Source organism: Apiospora hydei (assembly GCF_038363865.1).
Source record: "Apiospora hydei strain CBS 114990 chromosome Unknown utg000006l_segment0_segment0, whole genome shotgun sequence".
Taxonomy (NCBI): Eukaryota; Fungi; Ascomycota; class Sordariomycetes; order Amphisphaeriales; family Apiosporaceae; genus Apiospora; species Apiospora hydei.
In genome coordinates, this window is record NW_027117365.1 from 4247014 (window position 1) to 4265860 (window position 18847).

General features: G+C 51.1%; 6 protein-coding genes across 6 annotated transcripts; 4 read left to right on the forward strand and 2 right to left on the reverse strand.

The window, feature by feature from the left end:
* Positions 1 to 245: 245 nt before the first annotated feature.
* PG997_008560 (uncharacterized protein) lies at positions 246 to 1001 on the reverse strand (the record flags this gene model as incomplete). Its single annotated transcript, XM_066812875.1, has 1 exon — positions 246 to 1001. The coding sequence occupies one exon, from the start codon at positions 999 to 1001 to the stop codon at positions 246 to 248; it is 756 nt and encodes a 251-aa protein (XP_066668217.1).
* Positions 1002 to 5758: 4757 nt separating this feature from the next.
* On the forward strand, positions 5759 to 7645 carry PG997_008561 (uncharacterized protein; the record flags this gene model as incomplete). Its single annotated transcript, XM_066812876.1, has 5 exons — positions 5759 to 6056; positions 6166 to 6216; positions 6273 to 6423; positions 6544 to 6943; positions 7010 to 7645. The coding sequence occupies 5 exons, from the start codon at positions 5759 to 5761 to the stop codon at positions 7643 to 7645; spliced, it is 1536 nt and encodes a 511-aa protein (XP_066668218.1).
* A 1605-nt stretch (positions 7646 to 9250) lies between these two features.
* On the reverse strand, positions 9251 to 10827 carry PG997_008562 (mitochondrial 37S ribosomal protein uS4m; the record flags this gene model as incomplete). Its single annotated transcript, XM_066812877.1, has 3 exons — positions 9251 to 10096; positions 10184 to 10636; positions 10783 to 10827. The coding sequence occupies 3 exons, from the start codon at positions 10825 to 10827 to the stop codon at positions 9251 to 9253; spliced, it is 1344 nt and encodes a 447-aa protein (XP_066668219.1).
* Positions 10828 to 11655: 828 nt separating this feature from the next.
* On the forward strand, positions 11656 to 13214 carry PG997_008563 (uncharacterized protein; the record flags this gene model as incomplete). Its single annotated transcript, XM_066812878.1, has 2 exons — positions 11656 to 11828; positions 11876 to 13214. The coding sequence occupies 2 exons, from the start codon at positions 11656 to 11658 to the stop codon at positions 13212 to 13214; spliced, it is 1512 nt and encodes a 503-aa protein (XP_066668220.1).
* Positions 13215 to 14311: 1097 nt separating this feature from the next.
* On the forward strand, positions 14312 to 15955 carry PG997_008564 (uncharacterized protein; the record flags this gene model as incomplete). The annotated part of the gene is made up of 1 exon (XM_066812879.1): positions 14312 to 15955. The coding sequence occupies one exon, from the start codon at positions 14312 to 14314 to the stop codon at positions 15953 to 15955; it is 1644 nt and encodes a 547-aa protein (XP_066668221.1).
* An 819-nt stretch (positions 15956 to 16774) lies between these two features.
* Positions 16775 to 17629, forward strand: PG997_008565 (uncharacterized protein; the record flags this gene model as incomplete). Its single annotated transcript, XM_066812880.1, has 3 exons — positions 16775 to 16987; positions 17055 to 17233; positions 17320 to 17629. The coding sequence occupies 3 exons, from the start codon at positions 16775 to 16777 to the stop codon at positions 17627 to 17629; spliced, it is 702 nt and encodes a 233-aa protein (XP_066668222.1).
* Between the last annotated feature and the right edge of the window lie 1218 nt (positions 17630 to 18847).

Genomic DNA, 18847 nt, shown 5'->3' on the forward strand with positions numbered 1-18847 from the left:
TTTCACGCCATTCCTTGAACCAACCTCTCCAGAAAGCATAAAACCCAATTTGCTAGGCTGACTTTTAGAGGTACCAAAGGTCCGACGATAGTTGATTTGATGATGATGCATGTCATGATCTGTAGCCGTTCTACCTTTTGCGTGCTGATGTGGCCTTCTTGCCGAACCTCAGCTCCCTCCTACCGATTTGCTCCCCGTTCTCCTCTTTATCGAGCACGAGATGCCTTAAATGGTCCACGTTCCACTTAGTGAGATATTCTATAAACTGTTCCGGAGTAATCCAACGATAGCCTTCGTGGCCCATAAGATCCAAGAAGTACCCGGGCAGGTATTGGTATTGCGCCGCGAAGTGTGGACACTTCTCGTAGCCAGAGTGGCTCAGGACGGTATTCCACCCAAGGGCCCTGGGATTTGTATAGCCCCCCTGTTTGGCTATAAACCAATCGGCACCAGAGGTTGCGGACACGGAGGACATGACGTGGCGATATGTCGAAGTTGTCAGGTCCCATCTTTTCGGTTGTGTATGCGTAGTACGGCTTTTCTTTGGAGGACTTGTCGGGCTCCTTGAAGTCGACATATCTGACACCCAAGATAATGGGGTCCTGGAGAGTGTTCAGATAGAGGCATCCTCTCTCTTTGCCGTGCTCCGACACCGTGAGATTCAGGTCGTCCCGGTTGGCCGTGTACAGGGGTATTTGCATGCTAGTCCTACGGGTAATCTCGTAAACCGGGATGCGGAGGGCGTAGTAATTAAGCGCCAGATGCCGGCTTTCACGGCTGACCAGCAGCATCGGCGAGACCAGGCCTGCCGTCGGGATGATACGCTGGGTGTACACGTCAAAAACGATGAAGCGGCCGGGGGCAAGCTCTTCCAGCGCGAACACCCAGATCATATGCCGGAGCTCTGGCGGAAGGAGAGGAAAATTGGTGAAGCAGCATTTCGCACCGAGTCTTGTGGAGTGGCGGCTGGCACCAACCACTGAGTTGCTGTTGTACGGCATGGTGAGTTGATCGGTCAAGGTTTGTCCCTCTTGCTGTGGCAGTCAGCCGGATCGGTCACCCTTTATATTGGCAGAGTGAGAGCAGAAAAGATTGGGTTTTTCTTTTCTCTATACGACCTGCTAGAGTAGAGCCCACGAAAAAAGAGTCATAGACGAAGTGGGTAGTAAGATGGTTGTTCATGCGGCATCTGGGAACTTGATCGAGCCACATTAGATAAAAGTATGAAGGCCAATGATATTTTGGTGAAGACGATGAGTAATATTAAGGTTGAACAGTGTATTGGTAGGATAGTATCTTCGTTAATTATCCGATGATATTGTAAATTGGGCCTTCAGCTTGACAAAATCATCGCGAGACTGGGCTATGGTATATGTACTCAGTTTGAATAGTCAAGGAGGGTGAGATGGCGAAATCGCTGCCACTTATGTTACAAAGAAGGATGAGCGTGTAGTCCTACGGGGACACAATAGAGATATTGCGGCCAATATGAAAATGGTCAAGGCAATTAGGAAAGAGGAAGCATGTCTTCTTCTTCTTCTTCTTTTTCCTTTTCTACAAGAGCTTCAATATTAGAAAGTGAGGGTAGTATAATACCGGACATGTGCTTTACCTATCCTAGGCGAGATATATTCCACCTCTCGAAAAGGTAGGCCTGCGCTAGAACAAAACCGAAAAACTTATTTCTATCCATGAGTATCACATATGTTGAATTAGTCTTGAGAGTTTCGAAAGTACTGGGTATGGTGGCTTCTTTTTGAATTATTATAATAGGGGTAACCTGCTCTCTGTGAGTTGTTCCACCTCCTCTATGCTGGCTTAGCATCGAATTATACGTAGTAAATATCAAAGGCTCTCATGTAATCTGATACTCTGATGTTCAAAGTGATTATGTCAAACTATAAGCGCATCTTATGCATGTTAAAAACACCCTAATTTGGTTGCACTTGAGTATCACGACCATCGATCAAACTCTGATAACAATGGGAGAGGGTTTTGAGCACATAAACAATGTCATACTGGAACATTTTCATCGCAGTACTGATAAATCCCTTTTCGTATACTCTCATTTTGACTGCCTGCCAAAACAGTCATATAATCGCCTTGGTAGCCTGCGAGCGGCATATGGGCTGGTTGGAAGGGGGAAAAGGGCGGGGGGACGGGGACCTGCACACCACGAATCTCTGCTTTCACGCGTCAAAATAGGGCATATACTCCCCGGGGGTTTAAACAATCTTATATAGGCACATTGCAATGAGCGCCGCACACAGTTGTTGTCGTCCAGTCGTAGAAGTAGGATACTGGGGCTGCCAATCTGGCGCGATCGCATGTAGCACTATTTGGAGGGAGATAGCATTAGAAACACCGACTTGCCACACAAAGTAGGCGCCCGTCTAAGATGCTCACATACTGATACAGCACCACGCATCACGAGACTTGGATGAAGCCCAAGGCAATTCCTTGCTTTGGTGCAATTAGGAGATGCAGTCGTCGTAGTCGGCCTACCGGCAGTTCAATGATCCGCTAAGGTTAGCTGTGGCCCGTGGGTGTGGCTGAGAGGACATTCATTGGTGCTGGTAGGCTACCAGAGGCTACCACGGCTACTGGAGAATGAGACTGGCATGGCATCGGCTCATGCCTGCAAGCTCATCACCTGGAGTGGGTGGTGTGGGGGCGCTGTATTATTAGGGGAAGTCCATGCCCCTTGTCTTGCTGCTTGCCGGGCTGGTGAGAACGGAGGAGCGCAAGGGCCACTGGCTGACTTTGGGGGAGGAAACATGAGCGGCTCCACAGGGGTCATTCCCGATCCAGCAACGTCCCTGCTTTTTCGTGTCGAGCGTGCAGATTCCTGGATTGGATTGGACTGTACTGTATGTACCGTAAGCGATTGGGGCGGCCGCCCAACACGAAGGTTCGTACAGCCAGACTTGCGCTCCGGTACATCGACATAACCGTAATGTCTCTCTTCCAGCAAATGTCCGTTGGCACTGGCGACGGCGGGCGGGCGAGGCAAAGTCTGGATTTGGGTCTGGCGGTGGTGCTCTGGCATCTGGTGCTCTGGTGCTCCAACGGGCGCATGACACGGTATTTGGGTATCAGAAAATGATATCAATGCTCTCATGTCCTTCTGGTGGCCTTCTGCCCGTTCCCGTCCACGCTCTCCTCTCTTTTCTGAGCGGGTGGCTATACCCGAGACCCCTTCCCCGACTAGTAGCGCATCAGATCAGGGTGCACTCCAATGCAATTTGGCCAGCAATTAATTTGAGCTAAGCTTAGAGGGCATCATTAATATGGGAAACTCGTAGCAAACACTTTGTCCTGTGCAACCTGCAGGTGGTACTGACAACATGCGCTGCAACCATCCTGCCCACTCTTCACTTCAGATTCAGATTGAGGTCGTCGCTCGTCTGAGATTGCACTGGGCTCGCAGGAAAATGGTACAGTACTGCATTTGTCGGACGCCTTCATCTCAAGTAAAGTCAAGTCAAGTCCAGAGGCAAATAAACATAAGGTGAATCATAACCTTGATGACGGGCGGTTGTCGCTGGAATCGCTGGACTGCGCTGGACTGCGCTCCGGCTGGCCTATTTTAGCTGCTGCCGACGGTTACATTTGTTTCTGACTGCAGATTTAGATTTCGAGCTGCAGCAACGGTTTGGCTAGCCCGGCACAGGTTTGATGATGAGCGCGCAAAAGAGACAGTTTGAGCTCAAGCCTCCTCGTCTGCCCGCCCTCTGCTCACCTAAAAAGGTGGTTGCTTGAACCAAATGGGCTTAATCAAACCAATCGAGGAGCTGCAAAAGTGTGCCACTGAGTGCTGCCCCCTGTCGCCAAATGATAAAGCCCGTTCCGACCACTTTTACTCTGCTGTCAGATCCCGGTATCTTCGCATCCTGATAGCCAGTGATAGGCGTCTGTCAACTGGCCGGCGCTGCGAGAGTGACATATCGTCGCGTCCGGCCAGCGCAGAATTCAGCAAGGGAGGATGGATGGCACCTGGCGGCCAATAACTTTACATTCTCCAAATATCGTGTTCGCAGGGGTGGCCCGAAAGGTGGGATTGCGCAGGGAAGAGACCCTCTTTCTATTTTGCATGTACCCTCGACCCTGGTCTAGCCTGGCCAACCAAAGTGGGCGAGAGATGAAGCCCCTTTTGTTTCTTCGTCCGTCCTGTCATTCGAGAAGGCCTCTCTTTGGCTAACGTGGCCGAGTCGGGAGGAGACAGACAGAAAAAGCAAATGAGACAGAAGCAGGCGAAGAGAGCGAACGAACGTGTGACGGCGAGCGAGAGCAGGCAACCCAAGAGCCCAGAGCCTTATTAGATTTTGATTTGATTAGCACAGGTAGGTAGAAAACGCGGCAGAGACCAAGGCAAGACAAGACAGTAGCAAAAAACGGAGCAGCACGAGGGCGGCGCACTGTACCGTATGTACTTGCTCCCGTACCCCTTCCATTACCACCTTGCACCGCGCAGAACCACCTGTTGTCTCGACACAGGCCACACTAGCATTGAAAGCAATTGAATTCCTGTCCTGCTTGCACCAACCCAATCCCATTCCCAATAACCACCATCCCCTTCCCACCCCCCAATCCCATCGACTTCATAGGTTGGACTTCGGGTGCTGCCATTCATTCAACTCCAGCCCAGCTTCTTCTCCTCCTGCCTTTGTGTGCGCCTGTATTATTCTAAATCCTCACCCGTTTTAATCTTCTGTGCTCACTTTCGCTTCTGGAGTCCTCGTTACTTCCACCTGCCACCGCAACACCCCCCGAGTCTTTGCGACACCCTTGACACGCGACTTCAGACAGACGACTTCGACTCTTCTTCGCCTCGTCTTCACTGCGCCCTTGGGTACGTACGCGACCGCCATGTTTCTTCCTTAGGTGGCGAGCACGAGAGCGAGGATGGGCTTTTCGTTTCCGTGCATGGCTTCTGCATCTGCACTGCACTATTGCGCGCATTGCACACATACAGAACCTTCGCCCCAGCAGCAGCAGTACTGCGCACTTCATTCGATTCAGGGGGAGGCCTGCTTGGGGAGGCTGGAAGCAGCAGAAACTGTCAACCACCACATGCCATCCTCAGGCGTCCTGGGTTCTGCTGCTGCCGTTACTCATCAGTGCCGCGTGCTTGCTGCTTGCTTGCTGCTGCTGGTTACCGTTTGATTTCTTGGTTGCTCAAGCGCCTCCCACGTGTCGCCATGCCGTCCTAGTGTGTTTATTTGATTACTTGCTAACTTTTGCTTGCGGTTTCTAGACTTCGCGCCTACCTCGACAAATCTTTATTTTCCCCTCTTCATCGATATCAAAACATCTTGAAACATTCGATATGGGTAAGCACTATCTTGAGTTCTGAAAACAAAAATGCAATGCCTATCTGCGTTTCGGGCCCAACCCGGGGAGCAACTGCTGCAAGAGACAAATCCTGGATGCAATCACCTTGAGACCTGGCCACGCCCGTACACCCGTACGCGCCTTCCCTCGACCTCGACAATGCCCAATCTCGAGCGATATGGCAAACCGACCACTAGCTTTGACGACCGACGCCTATTCTCGTTCCGTCTTTCAACATACCACATCACATCAACACCCATCCACGCTCGTTTAGCCAGCATCACACTCCCCTTTTTGGTTCGACCTATCACTTGTTAGGTCTCTTCGTCTTTTTGGATTCTTTGGAATACTCGGCCATCGTTAGGAACATCCGTTTCCCTTTCATCATCCACCAGAAGAAGTACAGACTTCCAACACCTACAATATGTCTGCTTTTTTCGTCAACCACGGAAAAGTACGGGCAAGGAGCGTCCAACTCGACAAGTCAATCACGGAGGAAGCCCTGGCAGCTCAAGCTGTCCAGGCCCGGGAGCAGAGCGGCACTCCTCCAGCCCCGTCTGCTAGATCTAGCAGCTACCCCCACAAGGAGAACCAAGCACCTGCTCCCGTGCGGCACATTCGCAGCATGCTGCATGTCGATGCTCCCACTCTTGGACCTCTGAAGCCGGTTCTCAACTCCACGGATTATGCAGAGCTTTATACCCACAGGATCCCGTCTCATGGTAGTCCACCAACCCCGGCGTCTCTTGCAGCTTGCTCCCTGGACCTTTTGACATGTGCTATTTCTGTTTTGTACCAAGACTTGACGGGCTGACTTTTTACTCCGAATAGCTTCGAACGGCACAGCTTCCCCGGCAGCCATGAGCTCGCCGCCCCCATCAGGTGAGCACTGTTATGATCACGTTTCGATGAACATCATATCTGACATTGATACCCAGCTTCTGGCCCCCCGACATCATCCATAAATGATAGCAGAAACATTGTTCGCAGGAAGCTTACCGGCTATGTTGGTTTTGCCAACCTGCCCAACCAATGGCACCGCAAGAGTGTCCGTAAAGGGTTCAACTTCAATGTAATGGTTGTTGGTAAGTATTTGTGACTGGTTCCAACTCGGAGAACAGCGGTGACTGACCCATCTAATAGGTGAATCTGGCCTGGGCAAATCGACGCTCGTCAACACCCTGTTTAACACATCTCTCTACCCCCCAGAGAGCGCAAGGGCCCTAGCCTGGACATCATTCCCAAGACCGTCCAGATTCAGTCTATCAGCGCTGATATCGAGGAGGCCGGTGTCCGTCTTCGCCTGACCGTTGTCGACACACCCGGTTTCGGTGACTTTGTGAACAACGACGAATCGTGGAGACCTATTGTCGACAACATCGAGCAGCGATATGACGCCTACTTGGATGCCGAGAACAAGGTTAACCGCATGAATATTGTTGACAACCGTATCCATGCCTGTGTTTACTTCATCCAGCCCACTGGCCACGCTCTGAAGCCTTTGGACATTGAAGTCATGCGCCGCCTCCACACCAAGGTCAACCTGATCCCCGTCATCGCCAAGTCCGATACCCTGACCGACGACGAGATTACCAGCTTCAAGGCGAGAGTATGTCAACTGCCTTTCCCCAATATCGATATATATATATATATATATATGCTAACAGGATTTTAGATCCTTGGCGACATCAAGCACCACGGCATCCAAATCTTCGAGGGTCCCCGTTACGAGCTTGATGACGAGGAGACCATTGCCGAGAACAACGAGATCATGACCAAGGTCCCCTTCGCTGTTGTTGGCGCTACCAACGAGATCACCAACGCCGAGGGTCGCAAGGTCCGCGGTCGCCGGTACCCGTGGGGTGTCATCGAGGTGGACAACGAGGAGCACTGTGACTTCGTCAAGCTCCGTCAAATGCTGATCCGAACCCACATGGAGGAGCTCAAGGAGCACACCAACAACAACCTGTACGAGAACTACAGAACCGACAAGCTCACCGCCATGGGTGTTGCCCAAGATCCCAGCGTTTTCAAGGAGGTCAACCCTGCCGTCAAGCAAGAAGAGGAGCGTGCTCTGCACGAGCAGAAGCTTGCCAAGATGGAAGCCGAGATGAAGATGGTCTTCCAACAGAAGGTCGCCGAAAAGGAGAGCAAGCTGAAGCAGAGCGAAGAAGAACTCTATGCTCGCCATCGCGAGATGAAGGAGCAGTTGGAGCGCCAACGGTTAGAACTCGAGGAGAAGAAGTCCAGAGTCGAGAGCGGCAGGCCCATCGAAAAGGAAGGCAAGCGCAAGGGTTTCTCCCTGCGTTAAGCCACACCTGGTCGCCCGCCCGTTTTCTGCTACGACTCGTCTGCGATTTTTTCTCTCTACGATTCATGCCATGTCCACCACAATACCAACCAGCCGCGGTTTCCTTTACTCTATTTTCGCTTCGCCCTTGTCTATTCACTCTCTTCCTTTTAATCAACCACGCCTCTAATACTCACATCTGTCTGAGAAGACTGCCCTCGGCGGGATATGGACTCGTCGTCGGTTGAATACTGCTGTCGTCGGGGAGTCTTGAAAAAAAGAGATCTGGTTGCAGATGAGCGACCAGCTATCTCTCACAAACGAAAAGGGATGGTGGCTCCCGTGGGTTTTGACTATTGTGCAAAAGGGAAACATCATATAATCGGTTTCAGGAGGGCCTCGACGAGTTGCATCTGCCTTTTCACTTCCCACTATCCCGCAACTACTAGTGCATCGCCATCTACATGATCGATCCTACGATCCCGACGTCTTATGAGATTTCAAGGTGTAGACATGTTATTCGGCGAATAGGCACAAACGACATCATCTATTCTCTTGACGCACCGGACAGCCGCGGTCTGCTGCTGTTCAAGTCCTTTCGCACTACTCCAAGGATTCAGCCCTCAATGGCAATGGATGCCCCGAATCCCTCCCACCCCCTCTTCGTTCGGCATCTTCACGGCAGGTTATGGGGTTGGGGTAAGGAAGGGAGTCGGACTGAGGCGTTTCGTCTCGGAGGCGAGAGGGATGCTGGTCAGGACACACTACTTCCCTACTTAGATGGATGTACTCATAAAAAGGGGTAGAGATCTCCGTCCCGGGGAGACTGGTTGGTGTGCAAGTCTCGCTGACTTGGCCATCGACAGTCGGACAGGAAGATCTCTCGCCACCTCACACGAGGGCCTTACAGAAGGCTCTCACTCTGGTTTTCCTTACGTCGACAAACACTTTGACAGCCTTTCTTGTTTTTCCTTGATTCGTACTTGTAACTTTGATGTGTTTTTCTAGTCCAGATCGTCTGAAATAAAAAAGGATGATTACTCTTGATTCGTGCCTCCCTTTCGAAACTTGCCGGCGATTGAATTGGCGACAAATCGCCCTGCGTGACTGTCTCAATGAGGTTGAATATGGGGTTCAACATTGCTTTGCTCGTGTATGTAGTTGGATCGGTTGCGTTGCTTCCGAGTACTGGCCTTGTATTCTCCTAGCCACCCGCCTGCTGATCTGACGGACTGCCAACTGGAGAGGGGAGATTGGTTCTGCGTCTACCCGGTTTGTGCCTTGTTGAACAATCGGTCTTGTAAGTTCCTACGATCACGTGGGTCACGATCTATATAATTCGTGTGGAAGGTGATTGCGGCCGTAGTGGTCATACATTTTACTGGTTCTTAATAGTTACATGTCTCTATACACATTGGAGAAGACGCTGCCGTGCTTATCCATATCCCCGGCCCTCTTGTAATGAGCAGCGATATTTGTTTTGTTTTTTGCCCGGGACGATGGCTAAGATTCGTAGTATACATATACATCTCGTCATTTCGTCTACTACTAGCCTCCACCGCACATTCGTACACGCCCATCCATCCCCGTCCCAAATGACACCGGTTCCCCCACTCTCTTGCCGCTTTAACGCCTGCGGAGATACCAGTTGAAGGCCAGCTGGTTGATCTGGTAGCCGAAGGGCGTCGGCACCTCGGCCGAGTTGACGCGGGCGACGGGGTGTCGCAGGTACACGGCCGAGCAGACGTTCTGGTTGACCTCGAGGTAGCGGGGGATGAAGGCGAACGGGCTCATGTAGTCGCGCGGCTTCCAGGGGGTGTGGTAGGGCTTGGTGGGGTCGGCGGGGTTCTCCTCCTCCTCCTTGATCAGGCGCTGGAGCGCCTTGAGCTCGTCCGCGTTCAGGTCCTCGATGCTGCGGGGCGGCTCGTGGCGTGCAGCCACGGCCTGCTCTGGTGTGGATGGTGCTTCGGCGGCGGCTTCGGCAGGCGCGTCGGACAGGTTGAGCTCCTTGACCATGCTGTTGAGCTCGTCGAGGATGTCAGTGGGCGTCGCCGTTGAGCGGCCGGCCTTGGAGAGGAGCGGCTTGGCGCGCTTCAGGAAGGAGCGGAGGTTCTGCTTCTGGGAGGTGGACACGTCGCGGTCGCGGGCGAGGATGGACTTGGCTTGCTTCGTGAGCTTCTGGATGGCCTGCCTCGTAGGCTTCATGTCGGCCTTGGGCGCCTCGGGCTTGTCTGTCGTCTCGGGGTCCTGCTCGGGCACCTCTGAGGCCTCTGTGGCTTCCGCAGCCTCGGCCTCGGCGCCTTCTGCTTCTTCGGCTGCCGGCTCAGCTTCGGCGTTGTCTTGGGGGTTCGTGATAGCCTGTCGGGCGCTGCTGCCGCCCTTCTTCTTGGGCTGTCCGGTTGCGAACAGGACCGAGTCGGGGTCAACCTGGAACATGTCGCCAGGGTTAAGTTTGTAGGCTGGGTAGTGCATCTATTGGAACAGCGCTTTGTGTCAGCCATTGCCTGTCCGCCATTTCCTCGTTTATTTCCCCGGCCGTCGTTCGTGGGTGTTACTCACCACCTTGCCGTTGACCTTGACCTTTCCGTGCACGACGAAATGCCGGGCCTGGCGGGCGCTGCTGGCGAACATGGCGCGGAAGATGGCGATATCGAGGCGGCGCTCCATGGGGGCGAAGGCCATGTTCATGTAGGGCGTGATGGGCTTGGGCTCGACCTTGTCGTCCTTCCACTTGGACACAATGTCCCGGCCGGAGCCCCTACCGGCGGCCATCTCGGAGCCGTCGTTCTGGGCCATGTATTGCGGGTTCATGTTGGCGACGCTGAGCAAGCGCCGGCTGAACATGCGCTCCCAATCGCGCTCCTTGATGTGCTCGCCGTGGTAGGCTCGGAGCAGACCCTTGGCCCGCCATTTCTGCTGGAAGAAGGTCTCGTGGTCGGTGAAGCCGATCTTGGGGTCCCGCTGGCGCCAGAGGTTGTAGAGGTTGTATTTGCTCCACGACTGGCGCAGTTTCTGTGCAGGTGGAAGGTCCGAGTTAGCAAGTCTCTCCTAGGGAGTGATAGTAGAGAGAGCGGGATGGCTGTTTCGCCTGTCGCATGTTGGATGGCGGGGGCTGTGGCAGCCATTGGGCCCGACGGAATGCAATTGGAAGGGCTTACCGGCCGTCTGAGGACGTGCAGTCTCCGTTGCGCAGCTCTCGGCATGGTGGCTGCTGTTGAAGAGTCTCGCCAAAATTGAGCAAGGCTGTGGTCGTCTTCGGCGGGAGCTCAAGTTTCTCTTGCTGGTTGCACGCGACAAGTCGGAATCGGAGCTGGGCCAGAAATTTCGAGACCCCTGTCACGTGGCGCTACGAAGAGCTGGCACTGTGCAAACCCCGCCATTCTGGGTGGCGATGCACAGTGTCTACAAACGACGCAACCTCAATTAATGTTCTCCCAGTCCTAAAGCTACCTTGGAAGTAGAGACATACCACCAACAATCGAATATCATGACCAGGCGAAATGATACTTCAATTCATACCTAAATCAAGGTTACTTGCACTGCGATGACTTCGTTCTTGGCTGGGTACTACATCTGTGGCCATTGGATGAAGGCTTGCTGCTACGGTTAGCCCGGTGTCTTGTCAAAGTCTCAACTGCTCTTTGAGAGGACCATTCAGGAGTCCATGATAACTCGACGACTCTTTGTCATCATCTTCAGTATCACCCAATCTAGCAACGTATGATCTGGTCGAAATCAATGGCAACCAAACAAGAAACAAAAGACCATGACGGATGTCTTATCTTTGTCCCTTTGAAAATACGAAGAGTCAGGCACCGATGACAGCCATTCCATAGCAAGCAACATAGATACAAATACCGCAATCTCTGCTCCAACAGTCTCGAGCTATATGAAGCCAAATATCTATCAACAGCTACTCTCATATAAATCTTCCAGCCAAACCAGCTGGCAGAACTCGTTGCTCATTTTCACCACCAGACATCCTCATAAGCCTAGAGACCAGCATACCCGAACTGAACGCGACCTGCATCATGTCTACGACGACACCGAGCGCCGTAGATATCGGGGGTGGTCCTTTGGAGCAATCCCCTGCCACCACTACCGGAGAGGATAGCCAGATACAGTCACCAAAGTATGAGATACGCGGCATGCACGAGAATGAAGTCGAAGACGTTGAGATGTACCGGCCTGGGGGTTTCATCCTGTTCATCTCGATGAATTTCTAGAGGATCGATACGAAGTTGTCCACAGGCTAGGACAGGGCCGGTGGGCAACAGTCTGGCTCTGTCGTGATCATGAACGAAACCGCTGGTGTGCTTTAAAGATAGTGGCGGCAAGCCACTCGTCAGAGGACAGCGGAGAGCTGTTGATCAACAGACTACTCGGCGACAACGGTGTCCACTCGGCTGCTGCTCATCACATAATGCTTCCTGACGACCACTTCTGGGTCTCGGGGCCCAATGGTCGGCATCTTGTGTTGGTGCTGCCGCTCCTGGGCCCATCGCTGCCAAAATGGCTTGAGTTCAACGAACACAGGTTTGAGTTGAAGAAGAAGCTCTGCCGCCAGATGATTAAAGCCGTCGAATTCCTACAGACTCAAGGGGTATGCCATGGCGACTTCATGCCTGACAACGTTCTGATGAAGATCCGCAACCTCGACCACCTGAATAAAGACGAGATTTTGAAGGCGCTTGGCGGCGAAATCTTTGGCAGCGGCAGAAGAATTGCTGACCGTATTCGAACTCTATCAGGCGAGGATCCGGGTCCAAATGCTCCAAGTTACGCGGTGGTGCCTACCAGATGGCCTATTGAAGACGAGGATAAAATCATTCTAGAAGACATTGCTATCGTCGATTTTGGGGAAGCATTTGTACCAGGTCATTTCAAGGGTTCCCAGCTAATTCCAGGGGCATTCGCTGCGCCAGAGGTGGCCTTCATGTCCGAACCGGGCTTGCCCAGTGATACCTGGTCACTTGCGACCACAATCATGGACGTTCTGGGTTCTTCGCCTTTCCGCAACGATGTTGTTCCCTTCACAAGCTCACTAGAGGAGTATCTGGGGCCCTTACCAGTGAAGTATCGGGCCGAGTTTGAAAAACTTCGGAACGAGGAGTTGGCTGCAAGATACGAGTACGAAAAGATGCGTTGGCAAGACTGGGTCCTCATGGAAATGGTTAAACCTGATGACAACCCTAAACTCAAGGTGTTCCGGTTAACCGATTCGCAACGTAGCGACCCGGCGCACCCAGCAGCCTACAAATCGGTAGCTGCGCTGGGGGAGGCAAGAAACAAAGCTATGCAGGGCGGCGGTTATTCACACGCCATATCTGCCGCTCTCGGAAAGGAAAAGCAGATCTTCTTCGAGGAGACTGATCCAAGATACGACCCAAAAAGTATGGACAGATACAAGATGCCCCGCGAGGAAGCAGAGCTTCTTGCAGACTTGGCGCTGAAGATATTTCGCTACGAGCCCTCTGAGCGCATAACAGCCGCCGAAATTATGGAGCACGACTGTCTTCGTGAACAAGAGGGGGCTGAGGAAGGGAGTGCACCTGTGTTCCCGAAGGATTGGGTACCTTGGCCTTTTTAACCCATGAAGGTTCTCCCGGCAGTCTATGATGCTCACCTATCCCATTCCATTTTCTGCTCATTCGTATCTGCTTTGCCTGTCTACTGGATACACTATACATAAAATATAATGATTTTCTTCTCCCAAACACTCGAGCCAGATATAAGATGATGTGCTGACTCTTGCCACTTCACCTGTAGGCATATTAGATGAAATGTACATGCAACGAAACCGTGTGCAACAAAGAACATAAAGAACAGTTAAAATAGATATGTAAACTAACTTCACCTTTTGTTCAGATATGATTATACAGGACCTGTTGCTGGTCGTTCTGATCCCTGATACCTCTGCATACGGCTCTTTGCTCCCGAGTTTTTATGATAAGAATGAATAAACCTCAAGTGGAGGTATACACCTCTTTCCAAGGCCCTTGTGAGACTATATAAGCATGTTTAGCAGACCGTGTGTCTGGACAGTAACCGATTGGCCTGAACGTTTCCATGGCAGCTCCAGACTGTTAAACGTCTTACGCTGATTTCAAAAGATGAGAGACGGCTAGGTCCTCCCAATACAGGAGCTTGTAATAGCCCTGCAAAAATGGTTGGTCACAGGTAGTAAGCCTATAACGACGAGTACAACCTGCCGTTTGGTCTCTTAATGTTCATCTAAATACAAGGAGAGGTCTGGCAGAAAAGACTCCCTCATATCTTGCGTTCTCAGTCGGTCCAGTATTGGTTCAGGGGAGTATTCAATATCAAGATGATTTGTCTATATGTGCGTCTTGATTAGCCTTGACATGGAAAGAAAGGTGCCTCTTTGTCATGCCGTCACTGTCTTTCAAACGCGGCACCCCGGGCCCCTCATAGAGTAACAAAGGGCAAATTAGCATTTTATTCTCTTTGTTTCCATTGGACTTGAAGGCAATTGTTTGATAGTTTGACAAAGACACCCTGTGTTTTTCATTCCCTTTATTTGTGTGTCTGTTATAAATCGAGGAAGAGCCCAACAGCAATTGCAGCTCACTAAATCTCAGATCATCTCGACCTGCGAAAAGAAGCATCAGAATCTCCTCCAAGAACTCGAACATACCAGCCTCACATATCGGATACCCTGAAGCCATGTCTGCCTCGAATTCGACCCCAAAGTCGCCCCGAGCTTCTACGGGAGCTTCCGATCTCAGCCTGGAGCTTCCGGGACCGCCACCCAAGTATTGCATCCCTGAAATTGAACGGGAGGGACTTGAGGATGTCGAGCGATACGATACAGGCGGCCTCCACCCTGTTCAAATATGGGACTTGGTTCGTGACGAGCGGTTTGAGGTCACCCACAAACTAGGACAAGGTGGTTTTGGGACAGTTTGGCTGTGCCGCGACAACCGAGAAGATCGGTGGTGTGCGCTGAAGATCATGGCATCTGCTCAATCATCCGAGGAGGGAGGCGATGTCAAAGTCATGAATCACTTTCGTGAAAAGGGCATCGACCCACAGGAAGCCGCTGCACACCATGTCGTGGTCCCCGAGGAACACTTTTGGATAAACGGTCCGAACGGCCGTCATCTCGCTCTAGTCACACCTCTTCTGGGTCCCTCTCTCGCGTACTGGCTGGAAGAACAGAGGACAACCTTCGACGCCATGACTGGTTTCTGTCGCCAAATGGCCAAAGGCCTGCAGTTTCTCCACGATCACGGTGTCTGCCATAACGACTTTCGGCCCGCCAACATCTTGTTGAAAATTCGCAACATCGATAGTATGACGGCCGACGAAATTTTCGAGCTGTTCGAAGCGCCGGACACCGTCGATATTAGCCTCACTTCTGGGGAAGAGTCCAGCCCGCATGCGCCAGAGTATCTTGTGAAGCCTGTTCGGTGGGCCACTGCCATGGAAAAGGGAATCGTCTTGGAAGAGATTGCTATTGTTGATTTTGGCGAGGCATTCCTCGAAGGCCAGCCACCAGCGTTCTCAGGGATTCCAATGGTTTATACAGCCCCCGAAATTATGTTCAACAAAACCCCCAGCACCGCAAGCGATGTCTGGGCATTAGGGGCATCTATCATGGAGGTCTACGGCGGACGCTTTTTTGCGGACGCTACACTCCTAGCTACGCAAGTTCTGGAAAAGTCCTTGGGACCCTTGCCGTTAGAGTACCGCGAGGAATTCGAATCGCAGCATCGGGCTTATTTGACCAACCTCCGCGCCTATGAAGATCTCTGCGAGAGAAATCTACTCAAGCAAGGGCTAACGGAATTAATCAACAAGAACCCACCAAAGACCGAGCCCTCGGAATGGGCATTGACCGCAGAACAGCGTACCGATCCGTCTCATCCAGTCTCATACTCCCCCGTAACTCAGCCTGAGGCGAATAGCCAAGAAGCAGACTCCGAGGAGGGCTATTCACACCCATTCACGAAGAAACTATCGACGCCAAAATTCGGTTTCTTCAAAGGCCCGGACCCACGACATAACGAAGACGGGATCTGGTATCTGAGCCGCGATGAGATTCTGGCCCTGACGGACTTGGCTTCAAAGATATTCCTTTATGACACCCAGGAACGACTCACGGCGGCCCAGGTTCTTGGGCATACGTGGCTGAAAGAAGAGACTGAAGAGGAAGGGGTTTTGGGTTTAGGATTCCTACAACGCGCTGTGGAATCGCTTTCCCCCATCTTGGTGGTACTTCCGCTACTATTTGGTTTGATGCAATTTTTGATATTGTTGTTTTCATGGCCTTGTTCCACGGCATCGATAGGCACTGGATATGAGTGAGCACTGGTGCAGGGCGTGCAAATGCACAGCCACAAGCGCATTGGGAAATAGCCTCCAGCCAGCCTACACAGTACATGTTTATAAGTTTATTAATATAGTATAACTACATATAAATTACCAATATGCTTAATAAAAGCACAAGATACGCTGCGGCCCACTACATCATTGCTTGTATACTTGGAGACATCTCTGAGAAACTGTGACCAGGGGTCAGTCACATGGTATCAGTTAGTAGAAATAGTGAATGGAATACACGGTCCAATCCCTCACATAGAACAGAGCCTTGACCAAAGCATACACACTCCGGGTCCATCGAGGGGATCCAATTTCAAAGACATACTAAAAAGCACATTACGCTCCATGTATAGTTGCGTTTGGTAGCACTTAAGCACTTGATATAATGCACGAGATCACTACAGTCAACTTTAGATGCTACATCATTCCACTAATCCATATCTGATCAACTGCTATATCTCTTCAGAGGAGGAAGAAGAGGTCCTTTGTTTCAGACTCTAATAAAGACCAAGGACTCGTCTTGAGAAAGACCCTTCCTAGTAGAATGCAGTATGGACAAAGCAGGTGGCGATATCTCTACCATCACAACAAAGCAGCAATAAAGATTGTTCAAGTCTATCAGTGATCAAAACAAAGATGCTGTTAATGTTGATACAGAAGAGCACTCGCATAAATAATGGGCGTCTTGCCACACCGATATTGGGCACACCCTCTAGGAACCCATCAAGCCCTACTGACCATACCAGTATAACATCAATATACTAGCAAATCTCAGTCTCAATCTCAGTCTGAATATCAGCAATCATGTATGCACAAGTTACGAGAACTGCAACAGAGGCGAACCCGGGGTCAATGAAACTACCAAGAGAGGCAACTATAGGTCCGTACTCAGACAGTCCAGCCTGGAACAAAGGCATGAAAATGCCCGCTGGAGTCCCACTGCTTCAGGAGCTCAAAGATAGACTCCTTGAATACCAAAGACACAACACTGGCTCGGGAACGCTAAAAGACCCGAAAGTAAGTACATGAATCACATTAGACTTGGTCCCTTGGCAGCCTGTGTTAACCATCAACTATCTTTTAGGTCATGTGGGCTTGCCCATACGGGAAAGTCCCAGATGCCCGCGGTGTCGATTTTGTTAACCCTGACGACATCCTGAGGCTGAACACTGAACCTGGGAAAATGGATACCCGAGGGAAGGCAATCGCAACGATGGCATATGAATTGGCGAAGGATCTAGGGTTTCCGTTCGTTTTGATTTTGTAAGTCAACACCCTATTTTCCCAGATGGGATTTCTCGAGAAGCCAGCTTGTAAAGCAGACACTAACTTTTGACTCTCTCAAATAGGGGCTCCTCGCACGCATGGAAGAATGAATACGATACCCAAGTACACAGAAGCACGGGCCGCTTAGTACCAGATCATAACCACTTCACAGCCACGTTCACCGACGATCCTGGCTGGAAACGGGTAGGTGGCCACATCTACATCGAGGTTGACGAGTGGTGGATCCCAACGGGTCTCAACAACTCCCGCGTCATCACCGGCATTCCGCGCCGTGCTGTTGACCTCCACTTTACTGAGACTACTACCCAAAAGACCAAACGGGACTTGACGAACAAGGCGAAACTTAATAATACACTGCAACGGAAGTACTAAGTATGCGGTACGAGTTTCATGGCGGCACCGGGTTCGTGATCCCAGTTCCCAGGCGGAATAAACCTTCCCGTCGTGGCCTCTGTATAGGGATTTGAGAGAGAAACAGGTAGGAAGTATTATAACTCTCCACTAGGTATATTTATATACAACACATGGAACTGCAAAGGTAATGTGTTGTGTGATTATTTCACATGAAGCATTCACACTGTGAGATGTCTTCAGCATGACTACTTAGCCCTAGACCTTTATACAGCTGAGGTTACCATTAAAATCCTGTCCTAGTTACGTGGTAGGGAGCAACCGTCCATAGGAACACCAGCTCCCTTCTTTCCTTCGTGCTCATGGCTGAGCCTTACAAGCCGGTACCCCTTCTACGTCGGCGCATTCGTATCTTTTAAGAGTGAACACTACGCGCTTCTCGCATACCACAAGGTGAACGCGATAGACGGTTCTATATGTAAGGTCCTTTCTGATATTGTGTCGACGGAGGAGGAGGGCGCAAAGGTAAAGGCCGAGAGACGTGCCGTACTACAGCGCCTGAAGGCCAAGCTGATCACGTCGTGAGCAGGGAACAAGGCGTTGTGGTACAACTTCCAGATAGCAATGCAAAACCGACAAGGAATCCGTCGGCAGCTCGCCAAATAAGCCGCACGGATCGGATGATTAGATAAAGTGTTCATTATGCTTGGTATTGCCAGCTGTTGTTATAGTTTGAAAGGGCCATGCTCATGACGTAGCAGCCGGTTGAGAAGCCCAATGTAATCAAAGTACCATCAAGAGGGGGTGAGCGGTATTGACCAATTAGCAGCAGCGATCTGAATCAGTCCCCCGAATTCTAGAATGGCTGCCCTTCCATTTCATGAAGGGTTACACTTCTACTGAACACACGACCCGCTCATTAGTACCTTACACTAGTTGGCTAATCTGTTTGTTCTAGCGTCATTTCACCCCTTTTATTCTAGACATGCACTCAGGATGTCAGTACACTATGAACTACTGTTGCATTTGTTATTGTAATTATTCGCTACCGAGCCAACTTATGATTCCCAGCTCAACTTTCGCCCCTTTGTTACTTTTGTCAAAACAAATAGGGTTTTATGGAACACACAAGTCTATTCATTTGGGAATGAAATCGCCTCGAGAATTAGAATGGGAAACATCGAGATGGCTTTTCTCTCAGTTCATGCCGACGATGATGGAGGGGGCATTAGATAATAT